Genomic DNA, 12,300 nt, shown 5'->3' on the forward strand with positions numbered 1-12,300 from the left:
TAAGGCTCTTTACCCCTTTTAAATAGTGTGTTTAATGGAGATCGAACCCGAGAGCTCTTTCCACTTACCCAGCCTGCGTTGCCAACTGAGCCAGAACCCTTTGCTAAATGTAAAATTCTTTTAAACACAGTGGCAAGCACTTGCACTGTTTGTACAGCGGCTGCATCGCACTCTCTTCAAACACTGGCCCACAAAACCAGCCAGTCACTATGACTCATTTATGCTTCTACCAGTTCTTATAAAAATCCATCCTTTCTACAAAAATTTTCAATCAAAAATCACTCTTTAATCCCAAAAATGTTTCCATATCTCACTCTTTTGGTCCTCCTCTTAGCCATCCCTTCAATGGGCTCACTGGCTGGAGCAATAGGGGTGAACTGGGGCACCAATGCCTCCCATCCGTTGCCACCAGCGAAGGTTGTGGAGCTCTTGAAAGCCAACAACATCGCAAAAGTCAAGCTTTTTGATGCTGACCCACTTGTCCTGGAAGCCCTTTCTGGCTCTAACATTGGTGTCACTGTTGGCATCCCGAATTCTCTGCTCAAAAGCTTAAACTCTTCCAAGAAAGCTGCTGAGAGTTGGGTCCATGACAATGTCACCAGATACTTTTCTGCTGGTCATGGCAATGGAGTCAGATTTGAGTATGTCTTCGTTATTATATATTGCTAATAGTAAGTAGTAACTAGTCTTGGTCAGATGTTTGTTTTGCTCGATGAAAATGTCGATAGCTTGACGTAGGGTTCCTGGGATCTTTTTCCAAGTTTTTTATTGTTTCTGATTGTGGAAGCTGTGTAAGTTTTTGGAGGAAAATGTGGACAGCTGGCGTATTGTCTGGTTTTTGGTTGATTTGATTCCTGTCATGGAAGTTTAGTCTTTACAACTCCATTGCACAACTGCCTTAACTAATAACTTGACTGGGTGACACACACTGCTTTATTTAATGCTCTCAATTTGAAACTTTTTTTTTATTTTTAATGAACAAAAGCATACGGTAACAATTTTTAACACCTTATCAAGGATAAGATTCATTCTGTTGGTATCTCTAACATTCCATTGTTGATCTCTTAGACCAGTGTTGAATACATTGTGACTTGAACCATAGAAATATAAAACCCTGCTGGAGAATCAACTATGTTGTTAAAAATTGATCTTATGTTCTGTATCACTTAGATGATAATTTTCTTGATATTCATGGTTTGTTGGATTTATTAAAAGAAAATATTGTTTTCTTGCACTTTAGCTGTTTACAACAAGGTGAAAGGATCACTCAGTATGGTTTACGCATACTTGTTTGGCATTTGGAATTATTGCTTCTCCTAAAAAGTAGTTTGTTAGACAACTGAACACATTGTAAAATTTGACGTTGTGTCCACTATGGATTTTTTAAAGGTTTTTTGTCATGGTTTCCTAAAGAATTGGCTACAAGATCTGATGGTATCATTCAAAGACAGTTTTAGAAGCTTACATTCTAGCATCTGTAAATTATCAGAGGCTGCTAAAGTGTTTGCAAGTTAGGAACAAGCTGTCAGTGACTCCAGGAGCTGCACTCCTAAATTTTAAGTACTGCTTGGTCGACAACGTTTTAGCATATAAACCTATTATTATAGATCTTTGAGTGATTGTATTGAGGTTAGGTTCATATCCTAGAACTATCTTCACTAGGTGTATAGGCTGGGGTGTTGAAGATGCGAAAATGTCTCCCTCCTTGTTCAAAGTGAATCTGCAATGGTAGTTAGGGAAAAGCAAGCAATGAATTAGGAGTTTCTAATGTTGCAGTAGCTACAACTGATTTGTTTTGTTTATATGATCCATATTAGAGGCAAAATGGAGTGTTGCTTTGTGCTTACTACTATTTGGACCTATTTTTCTTTCTTTGATAGAAAATTGATACTAACTGGACATTTTATAGGTATGTTGCTCTTGGAGATGAGCCATTTCTCCAAAGTTATAGTGAGCAGTTCCATCCCTTTATCATAGGAGCAGCCATGAATATCCAAATAGCTTTGGGCAGAGCAAACTTGGCAAGTGAAGTGAAAGTTGTGGTTCCATGCAGTTTTGATACCTTCCTGTCAGAATCTGGTAAGCCATCAGGAGGACACTTCAGACCTGATCTCAACAAAACCATGATCGAACTCCTTGAATTTCTCAGCAAACATCATTCGCCTTTCTTTGTGACCATCTCGCCCTTCATAAGTTTTCACCAAAATAAAAACATCTCCCTAGACTTTGCTTTATTCAAAGAGACAGCACACCCTCATAAGGACAGCCACAAAACATACAAAAACAGCTTTGACTTAAGCTATGACACCCTGGTTACTGCATTATCAACAGTTGGGTTTCCTGAAATGGATATTGTTGTGGCACAAATTGGTTGGCCTACAGATGGAGTAGCCAATGCCACCTCATCTACTGCTGAGATTTTCATGAAAGGTCTGATCAACCACCTTCGAAGCAGATCGGGTACCCCACTTAGGCCTCGGAATCCACCGATAGAAACATATATTTATAGTCTTCTAGATGAGGATCAAAGGAGGACTGCCACTGGAAATTTTGAGAGACACTGGGGCGTTTTCACCTTTGACGGCCAAGCCAAGTATCATCTTAACTTTGGCCAGAATGCTGAAAAGCTAGTGAATGCACGAAATGTTGAGTACCTTCCTTCCAGGTGGTGTGTTGTGAACAACAATAAAGACTTGTCTAATGCAACTGCAATTGCCTTAGAGGCTTGTTCTGTTGCTGATTGCTCTGCAATCTCTCCTGGTGGATCCTGTCACAATATCAGTTGGCCCAGGAATATATCATATGCATTTAATAGCTACTATCAGCAGCATAATCAAAGGCATGATAGCTGTGATTTTGGTGGGTTAGGTTTGATCACCACTGTTGATCCATCAGCAGATAATTGCAGGTTTACTATTGAACTCCGGACCTCTCATTCTGCTTCTCTTCATGGGGCCTATCTTTTCCTTCGGACGGTATTGCTGATGTTCAGTACTTTCACTTGTCTGTCAAAATTTACATAGTATAAGGCATCCCACGGCTACTATGATCTGCTCTCGAAGTTTGATTCTTTTTTTGGAAGCTTTTCCATCTTGATCTAAACTGGGAAAGCAGGAGGGAATGACCGGCAGGATCCATTTTTGTAGTTGTTAGGATCTTTGTCAACACTCCTACTTGCTAGTGGAATTGAAAGATCAATTGAGCGAAAATAGTGGTGTGAAGCATGGAACATACATTGTGTTGATGACTAATGTAATTCATGCTGAAATGATTCATTTATCAAGTGATTTGAATTCAACTATGCAGTCCATTGTGCATGTAATTGGTAGAGGACCTGGATATGATTTGTCATTTGGAGCCATTTGCCAAGGGATTTTGGTATGAATGATTATTGCACAAGTAAGACGCATGTGAAGGCTTCGGAAACTCTATAGTGCATCGATGTAGATGTATGTCGGAACAAAATTGATATTCAGTCTTTTAAAATTATCATCATTATTATATTATTTGCCTAAGCGGGGTTCAATGGTGTTGGGTGAGAATCATTAATCTTATTTGTAATTTTATGTCACTTAAATATAGTGGCGCTGCGCAGCGGTTGACAAGAGGTCTTCACCGTCCGGATTCCAGTACAACATGAGTTAGTGAATTTAGATACTAGAAATTAGAATAATAGCCAGTCAGTCAGCCGATGCCAAATCCTAAAAGTTTAGCTTCTTAGAATCTTCCAATAGGCCTAAGAATCAATCATATTTGGAACTCGTTATCTCAGGCAGGCAAGTTATATATAGATGCCCAAAGAAGAACGTCCTTAATCCTTATGGAGGAAATGTAATAAATACAGATATTTTGATTTTGGTTGAGATTTGACCCGTCGTTTTGGTCTCGACTCAGAGCAAGGAGCGTCACATAAGTAGTGTAGTTACTACTTGCTAGTTAGCGGTCAACGTGCCTATTTGCTTTAGCGCGACAAATTATATTTGATAATCGTTCGTTTTTAAGATTTGGTCAGTCGTAAATCCGTAAGCAAATTAGAAAAAAGAGGGGGTAAAAAAAAAAAGAAGGCAAGCCGGTCTCTTTTGTAAATCAATCATAATTTTGGACTGTTTCTGTAAATTTCCCCAAAAAAGATCTTGGATGCAGTCGCCCCACGTGTAGAGCTATATAGAAGCTATGCTCACGCGTACTAAGACATTATAAACCTAATATCCTAATCTTGTTCTTATTTTGTTCTCTCTCTAAATTCTTCGTTGATCTCGTAACAAGGCGCGAGCGAAACCCTAGATCGGCATGTCTGGGATGTACGGACAAGAAGGCGGAGATCCTGCCTACGTTGGAGGCGGATACGGCGGAGGAGGCAGTGCTGGTGTTTATGGAGGTTATGGAGGCGATGGTGGTGGCGGTTATAGTGGAGGCGGCGGTCGTGGTGGAGGATATGGTGGCGGTCGTGGCGGTGGTGGAAGAGGCGGAGGATACGGTGGTGGTTATTCGCAAAATCGAGGTACTTTAGCTCATGGACTTTTTTTTGGGGGGGGGGGGAGAAGAAGTTTTCATAGTGTTGTAGAATTTACTTACAGAATTGATTTTGTTGTCTTTTTGTTTTAAAGGGGGAGATCGCGGTGGCAGAGGTGGCGGTGGACGAGGTGGCGGCCGCGGTGGAAGCGGTAGAGATGGAGATTGGAAGTGTCCTAACCCTAGGTAATATCTTTCTCTCCATATTTGATTTGCTATTTCATGAGGTCTCTCTTATGTATGCTAATCAGGGCTGCTAGATCTTTTATCGGTTGTATGATTGGTTTCGTTGGGTGGATTTTGTTTTAATCAAGAAGTTGTTGATACATATGATATGCTGGGAATAAATTACAACAGTTTGAATTCATTTGAAACCTGTTGTTTGGAACAAATCATATTTTCCTTCGTGGCCTGCTTTATCTGTGCTAGACTGAACAAGTTTGAAGTAGCGGGATTATATTTTTGTCTCAGTCCTCATGAGAAAATCAAATTAAAGCTTATAATGAATTGAATTTGAATTTGTAAAGGGTTCCAAATAACAGGATTTGATGAATCTAAATGACTTTTAATTGTTTCATACTGTCTGTTTTGTTCTGTTAATTTGCTTGGAATGTTTGGTAATGCCAATAAGTGTTAAAATATGTAATTTCAGCTTATTAGTGTATCCCTTCTTGTTTTTATGTAAAAGCTTTAAATTGTGTAATTGAAACTGGCATGTGTCTATGTAGCTGTGGGAATTTGAATTTTGCAAGAAGGGTTGAGTGTAACAAGTGTGGCGCACCCTCTCCTGCGGGTGCAAGTGATCGAACTGCCAGTGGCGGCAGCGGTGGATATAACAGGGGAGGAAGTGGTGGTGGATTTGGTGGTAATCGTGGTGGTCGAGGTGATGGTGGCCGAGCCAATTATGATGGAGGTAGAGGTACCTATGAAGGTAGAAGTGGAGGAGGTAACAGAGGCAGCTCTTATGGTGGGAGTCAAGGAAGAGAAGATACTAGTTATGGTCATGTTCCACCATCATCGTATCCGGGGGCTAGTGGAAACTACCCACCAGCTAATTCTTATGGTGGGAATACAAATTATGAAATGGATGCAGTTCCTCCACCTACAAGCTATACAGGTGGCCCAACATCTTACCCCCCATCCTATGGTGGTCCTGTGGGTGGATATGGTGGTGATAGTTTTGGCGATGCGGGGGGTGGCAGCAGGGCTGGCCCACCTGCTGCTTATGATAGTGGGTATGCTGGTGGGGGTCCTCGGTACCAGGGTGGCAGTTATAGTAATGCACCTGCTGATACCTCGGCTAAGGTTAAGCAGTGCGATGGGAATTGTGATAGTTATTGTGACAACTCAAGGATATACATATCAAATTTGCCGCCAGATGTGACAGTTGACGAATTGAGGGAACTTTTTGGGGGCATTGGAACAGTAATATCCCACCCCTTCCCTTTGAATCAAAGTTTTTGGTTTCATGTTTATTTCATGTCCTCTTTGAAGAGATTTTGCATATATATTAATGCATTCTTTATCATGCATCTCTCTTATTGGCTGAACGTTTGTCTGTCCCTGCTACCTGTTTATCATGCTATCTTTTGGTTTCTTTAGAAATTTGATTTTTGTACTGATGATTATCCTGTGTACATGCTTCATTCTTAAAACCATTCAGTCATTATTTATTAAGTAGGCTGGTATTGTTGACTAATTATTTCCAATGCAATTCAGCTAAATTTGTGCATTTCAGTAATATGATTTACTTCACCATATATTTTCTGAATTAGAGATGTCCATTTCTTTAACTTCTTAATTCACTGAGCTTTTTTTTTTGAAAAAAAAGGAATTATGTATAATATATTTCTTGGACCCTTTTTGATTTGTATTCAGGTTGGAAGAATAAAGCAGAAGCGAGGCTACAAAGATCAATGGCCATGGAACATAAAATTGTACACAGATGAGAAGGGAAACAACAAAGGTGATGCAGTTTTGTCCTATGAAGATCCAGCTGCTGCACATGCTGCTGGTGGTTTTTTCCAAGGTACTTACCTATCTTTCTTTTATTTGTTTTAGTATGATCTAATCAAATTATAAACTGATTTGTTGTGCTCTTTTTGATTTGTTGTGCTCTTTTTCTCAGATCATGAAATAAGAGGTTACAAAATCAGTGTGGTGATGGCAGAGAAGACTGCACTGAAAACGTATGACTATAGCTATCTCCTCAGTTGATTTTTTTGTTTTTGAACGTTTGAATTGCAGATGTTGAGATGGGCTTTGTTGCACTGATATTAGGCTATGAGGAATTAGGCCCTGCTTTAATGATATCACCTCTTATTATGCTTTTATTATTGCTATTTTCTATTGTTGGTTGTACTTTATTTTTAGGTTGATCAGTGTAGTACTTGCATACCTTGCATACCTTGCATGTTGTTTTCTTGGTCTATATATATTTTAAGAAACAATTTCAACATGTATATTCTTATTGGGAAACAATTTATTCCTTCCTTCTCCTTTTGATATCAGAACTATGATTTTCTGTTAATATAGGAGTAGCATTCATTATAAGACAGTAAATTTGCTTCTTCTGAGACCACAAAATAGTCTGGAATGCACTTTAAACGAGTTATGGTGTTGGTGAAGACATTAAAATATGAAATCCAACTCTTTAGATGTTATTGGTTGGACTCAACTTAAGCATAGATGTAATCGAGATTTTATTCTATTTATTGTCTATCCATCTGCTGCTTATAATGTTTGTATACTATTGACCTAATTTTTTGCAACAGTGGTGGTGGTGGTGGCGGTGGTAGAGGGGGCTATGGCAATGGTGGAGACAGGCGCAGGGATAATTATAGAGATGGTGGTGGGCCAGATAGACATCAACATGGTGGAAACCGTTCGCGCCCATATTGAAAAATTTCTCTTTTTATGTACTAGAGAATTATGGTCTGAGAGTTTTTAATTGTGTTACAATCGCGGGATTGTTCTTGAAATGGAGAGGAAAGAGGTAGGTTGTTCACTTATTCAGGATAGACAATACCCCCTTTTTCTCCTTTCTCATTTATCTACCGCAACGTGGAGGGTAATCTATTCTAGGCGTGGGATTGATTAGTTGTGAATGTTTTTATAGAGGCAAGTGGATAACCAAAATATCTTTGCTGCTATGGTATGATATTTTCAGGTGAGTGCTGCTCTCTTTTAAAATACTTTTTTGCAAATTAATTTCACAGCTTGATGCGTTATGTTGATTTTGCTTGTATGTCAGCTGTGTCGTCTGTGGTGTCGACACAAGTTTTTTGAGTGTTACTTTATTAGAAGCATGCATGTTTTGATTAGGTGACTAATGTGTGGTTCTATAGATTTTGGCTTGGTAGACCAGGTTGCCAATATGGCAGTCCCCCAATGCACTCCTGACCTTTTACACAGAGTCTCAATTTTATGGTTGTTCTCTCTTCTCTTATTGTCTTAGTCCCTGCATTCTTGTTATTGTGGATCCATTTTTTGTTGCTGTCCTCTCCTCTCTTCCTTTCCTGTTTTAGTGATGGATCTGAGTTGGTTCTTCCAAACATGTGTGCTTGTGAGCAACTTCTTTTGGCAATTCAGATTACTAGTAATTAAGTTGGTGTCTTCTTGTAGCTTGTTTATTTTCTTGTATTATTTATTAGCTCTATGAGAATCTAATGATGGTACACAATCAACGGAGTTGTGACGTATTAGTATTATCTGATGGTAGGTGGTTAACTATCGTTGGGGATTACTGAATATTAACGGAATAGATTTTTTGTAAGTATGGATTTCTTATTATTTTTAACGTAATTAGTTGATGGATGGTGGTTATATTTTTGGTTGGGTAGAATTGATGGTTATTGGCAGAATTGTCCAATATCGTAAGTATATTTTGGTTGGGTAAAATTGATGGTTATTGGCAGAACTGTTCAATACCTTTGGTTTGGTTGTTGCCGCCATCATTCCGGTACTGCATTGGCTTTGCAAATCATATTTCGCCATAGCTATTGGAGGGGACTCGAGCACCTTGAAATGTTAATAAAAGATTAGGGAGTAATGGGTGGAGTAGCATCTTGTGCCATCTCAACAACATGAAGTGCCTTGGAAGAGTGACCTTACGATGTGATTTGCCGATTGTCTCGTTTGTTAGAAATCATCCAGTGATCTGAGATAAATGGAACTTGGAATTTGTAGGTCAAAGCTAATAAGGATTTAAGAGTTGGGCCTTTTTGGCAACTGTCTTTTTATGTAATTTCATTTTCGTATCGAAATTATTTTCTTATGTTACATTTTTTGGTTTTGTAAAAACAATCGTACCAACTCGGGTCGCTTAGACCGGAAACAAACAAAATAAGATAAAAAGGGCAAAAGAGTTCTGCAATTACTTGTGTAGACCAGTCTTCAACTTCTGCTATTTTTTCCACTCTGAATATGTGTCGTTTGCTGGCATCATTGTGAGAACATTTGTCCCAAACTCTAATTCAAACAATGTTGCATGACGGGCCCTAGATATTTGCACATAGCAGCAGAGATAAATTATCAAACGACAAAGCAATTCCAATAAAATTGGGGGACTACTACCAGAAAGGATACCGCCTGGCACCAGCAAATCTTGCCAGCGCTTAGTACCTATTGATGACCGTGCTCAGCACTGCCTTGAACCTGAAATGTAGGGCATTCAATATAAAGTGCTGTTATATTGAATGAGCTTGTTATCAGAGTATGAGCTTTGTATATCATTGATTCATCTAAAAGTGGGGAGAAACAAGACAAAGGAGGAAATCAAGAATGAAGTAGCTGAATGATTCACAGTCTATGCATGCTAAAGTTGCACGTGATATTAAAGTTACATATGATATTACTAACTTCAATCATAAGTAGCTTTTTTTTTTTTTTTTTGGGGTATGGCTCAATTGTTATGAGCCAAATAATTAAAGGGTCATGAAAAATTAGTTAAATTCATGTAAATTACATATGTTGTAACTAAAATATACATATTGCTGGTACTATAATGAATAATTTGATATCCTTGGTACTATAATATCTGTAAAACAAATCTTGAAATAGTATGTATTTGGTAACGAACTAAAAACTTAAATGACAAGAGCACAACTAAAATATACATATTGCTGAAAGAAAAAGATGAGAGTTGAGGAACCAAGTGCTTAGTTTTGTCAAGTATTTTGCCTGATTACTGGTGGGTACAGAAAGCAAATTTAAACATACCGGCAGCTGACTATTTATTTATATCTAGTTAGGTTAATGTTTCATTTGGTCTACATCCCTTAAAAACCAAATTTTTGGGGAAACAGTGGTTTATCGTTATCCATCACAGACACAATGCATGCTAAGAAGGCCTAGATCATATCTAAATAGAATAAGATATTAACCAATGTGAGATATCAATGAGGAAAAAACTATTGGTGTTACTTATGATGCTTAAAAAAAGAATAAAAAAAGTGACAAACTTTAATAGAATTAACTCTAGTCCCTTAAAAAAGGAGAAAAAAGAAAAGGAACTAAAAACCATAGCTATTAAGGTATTATTGACCAGAAAAACTAAATTACAAATTGGAGTTCCAGTACTGTTGATAGACATGTCAATGCAGATACCTGATGCATACTGTAGGGATCAGCATACAGACTCCCTCCAAATCCTGGATCAGGATTGCCATAGCTTGCAGCATAGCTGGTACCTGAACACCAAATTCCAAAATGAATTTTATCAAACTCTAGTTATATATCAGAACCCAGATGATAATAGGTTGAGAAAAACTAAAAGAGGGAGTAAATACTTGGGTTTACAGCCGCAGCCGCAGCAGCTGCCCTCGCTCTCTTTTCTGCATTAGCTAGCTCTGCTTGTAATCTTTCAATTTGTTGAGCCACAGATATTATATTTTTCTCCATTATCTCCCTTTGCTCATGGTTACTCGCACGATTCTTCTTCTCACATTCAATAGCAGCCCTATTCAAGAGCAAATAGTAGAATGCTTAAAAATCTTAAAGACAAAAGCACGATTAAACAATTATTTTTCCAATCCTTAATCACACAAAGACATACCAAATTTAATCCACTAGAAACAAAAATTGCCGCCTGAATAACATATAATCTACTAGTTGTGGAAAGTTTAAACTTGAAAAAAATGGAAAATTAAAAATTTACAATGGGATGTCTATAAGAAAAAAAAATTGAAAATTGAATTTTTTTTTATACCTCCCTTTATGAATTTCTTGACGCTCAGTTTCAATCTCCGCCTTAATCGCCGCCATATCCTTGGACTCGTCCCTCGCTTTGGCCAAATCACCGTTTATTTCATTCAAATCCTTAATCATCTCCTGCTTGATCACACAAAGCTTCTCTATATCCGCCCTTACACGATCAAGTTCCGCGTGCATCGACTCAATCACACGCAACTCGGCATCCAATTTCAGCGACTTCTCATAAAGCTCGCGCACTTCGGCGTCTCTCTCAGCTTTCACGCTGGCGGCGACGGACGATAAGTGGCGGAGCTCTTGTTCAGCAAGAGAGAGCTCTTGTTTAAGGGCCACGTGTGTGGCCGCCAGCCGTTGGTTGTCTTGAAGGAGCGACTGGATGTCGCTATGCTGAATCGCGATGCGGTCTTCGAGGTGGTGGAGTGAAGGGCTGTGTTGAGGTGGCAGCGCGCGAGTGGATAGCGGTGGTTCCCGGAGAACTCGGCGTCCGGACATTGTGAATTGTGAGTGATTGTGAAGTGTTGTATGGAGGGAATTGCCGTAGATATTCATTCCCATTTCAGGCCAAAATACCGAGTGTATGCACCCTTTTAATTTTACATCCATATACCTAAAAATTTTGGGAGATTACCACAATAACCTTTGATTACATAAAATTACTTCATTTTGATCTAATTTTTTCGACTTTGTACTTGATTTTGTACTCCACTTTCTCAACCTTGTCTCAACTTTCTTCACTCACTCGATTTACTTGTCCTTATACTCAACCTCATACTCGATTTTTATTAATTTCTTTTTCAATTACTAAAAATAAGAAAACAACACAAAAAAGTCTTAAATAACTACATTTAATGGAGTAGTATGTGTTTATGCGTTCTTTTATGAGTTCATGTTTCTTATACCTTCTCTAATATGAATGACATGGTGAGAGAGAATATATTATGAAAAGGATGGAAGAGATGAAAAATATTGAAGGAAAAATGGTTTAATGGTGATATGAAAATAGATGTTTCTTAATGGGTATTTTTGACTTTTCCCTCTTCATTGGGCATTTATGTGTAACAGGCTATAAATTTAAAATTTTGGGCCAAATAAGACCAAATGTAGTTTGCATTTCTCTCTTCTTGTGTCTCTGATTATTAATTATTTATTCCATATAAAAAATTTAAGGCGAGTATCCATCAATCATCTAATATTTCGCTTTTTTTTATATATAAGATGATTTTTAAGTAGTACTAAGATTTAAAATAGATTCGTGACATTTACAACTTTTCCACTTTTCCATTAACATTATTTATGATTTAACAGAATATTGATAAAATAATTATTTTGCCCTTAACTATAAAGAGACCACTTATTTATGGTTATTTTGGATATTTTTGGTAGGTGGTGTTGTTTTGGATTGATGGGAACAATCTGTAAATTCTAAATTTCTCATAACTGGTTATTATTATTATTATTATTATTATGGGAACAAACTATAATGTTCAAAGTTTCAATAACTGGTTATATGAGTATTTTCAATAGGCCTGAGCATTTGAATCAATTTCACACGAACTGAACTCTAAACTTATTTTGGGT

General features: G+C 37.9%; 3 protein-coding genes across 14 annotated transcripts; 2 read left to right on the forward strand and 1 right to left on the reverse strand.

Annotated features, from left to right (window-relative positions):
- Positions 1-166: 166 nt before the first annotated feature.
- Positions 167-3,298, forward strand: LOC102612303 (glucan endo-1,3-beta-glucosidase 9). The gene is made up of 2 exons (XM_006488516.4): positions 167-641; positions 1,910-3,298. Exons 1-2 carry the CDS (start codon positions 298-300, stop codon positions 3,021-3,023), a joined length of 1,458 nt encoding a protein of 485 aa, XP_006488579.2. The 5' UTR covers positions 167-297; the 3' UTR covers positions 3,024-3,298.
- An 891-nt stretch (positions 3,299-4,189) lies between these two features.
- On the forward strand, positions 4,190-8,887 carry LOC102612913 (transcription initiation factor TFIID subunit 15b). Of its 8 annotated transcripts, XR_008051257.1 has the most exons (9): positions 4,190-4,501; positions 4,608-4,698; positions 5,241-5,937; positions 6,391-6,541; positions 6,641-6,701; positions 7,287-7,507; positions 7,631-7,681; positions 8,234-8,283; positions 8,430-8,887. XR_008051257.1 is itself a non-coding variant. In XM_006488518.4 (6 exons), the coding sequence occupies exons 1-6, from the start codon at positions 4,291-4,293 to the stop codon at positions 7,411-7,413; spliced, it is 1,338 nt and encodes a 445-aa protein (XP_006488581.2). In that variant the 5' UTR covers positions 4,190-4,290; the 3' UTR covers positions 7,414-7,685. The 8 variants fall into 8 exon arrangements, 1 of the variants encoding a protein (XP_006488581.2); XR_008051256.1 differs by having other exon boundaries at positions 7,287-7,681; XR_001509119.3 differs by having other exon boundaries at positions 8,234-8,887.
- On the reverse strand, positions 8,726-11,304 carry LOC102612605 (protein FLX-like 1). 5 transcript variants are annotated; one of them, XM_025102182.2, is made up of 5 exons: positions 10,721-11,304; positions 10,302-10,471; positions 10,120-10,202; positions 9,136-9,197; positions 8,726-9,011 (listed from the first exon to the last, which is right to left on the reverse strand). In XM_025102182.2, exons 1-5 carry the CDS (start codon positions 11,275-11,277, stop codon positions 8,918-8,920), a joined length of 966 nt encoding a protein of 321 aa, XP_024957950.2. In that variant the 5' UTR covers positions 11,278-11,304; the 3' UTR covers positions 8,726-8,917. The 5 variants fall into 5 exon arrangements, with proteins under 5 accessions (XP_024957950.2, XP_052288837.1, XP_006488580.2 ...); XM_052432877.1 differs by having other exon boundaries at positions 9,088-9,197; positions 10,721-11,303; XM_006488517.4 differs by having other exon boundaries at positions 9,136-9,168; positions 10,721-11,301.
- Positions 11,305-12,300: the final 996 nt, after the last annotated feature.

Source organism: Citrus sinensis, chromosome 8 (assembly GCF_022201045.2).
Source record: "Citrus sinensis cultivar Valencia sweet orange chromosome 8, DVS_A1.0, whole genome shotgun sequence".
Taxonomy (NCBI): Eukaryota; Viridiplantae; Streptophyta; class Magnoliopsida; order Sapindales; family Rutaceae; genus Citrus; species Citrus sinensis.

Bases quoted from the DNA above. Each gene is read 5' to 3' on its own strand.
- LOC102612913 (XM_006488518.4), top strand. From the start codon at position 4,291: ATGTCTGGGATGTACGGACAAGAAGGCGGAGATCCTGCCTACGTTGGA. The intron at 4,699-5,240 runs GTAATATCTTTC...GTGTCTATGTAG, and splicing joins TGGAAGTGTCCTAACCCTAG to CTGTGGGAATTTGAATTTTG. The intron at 6,542-6,640 runs GTACTTACCTAT...TCTTTTTCTCAG, and splicing joins TGCTGGTGGTTTTTTCCAAG to ATCATGAAATAAGAGGTTAC.
- LOC102612605 (XM_025102182.2), bottom strand. From the start codon at position 11,277: ATGGGAATGAATATCTACGGCAATTCCCTCCATACAACACTTCACAAT. The intron at 10,203-10,301 runs GTATTTACTCCC...TTTGGTGTTCAG, and splicing joins GGCTGCGGCTGTAAACCCAA to GTACCAGCTATGCTGCAAGC. The intron at 9,198-10,119 runs GTATCTGCATTG...TCAATATAACAG, and splicing joins ATCCCTACAGTATGCATCAG to CACTTTATATTGAATGCCCT.
- LOC102612303 (XM_006488516.4), top strand. From the start codon at position 298: ATGTTTCCATATCTCACTCTTTTGGTCCTCCTCTTAGCCATCCCTTCA. The intron at 642-1,909 runs GTATGTCTTCGT...GACATTTTATAG, and splicing joins GGCAATGGAGTCAGATTTGA to GTATGTTGCTCTTGGAGATG.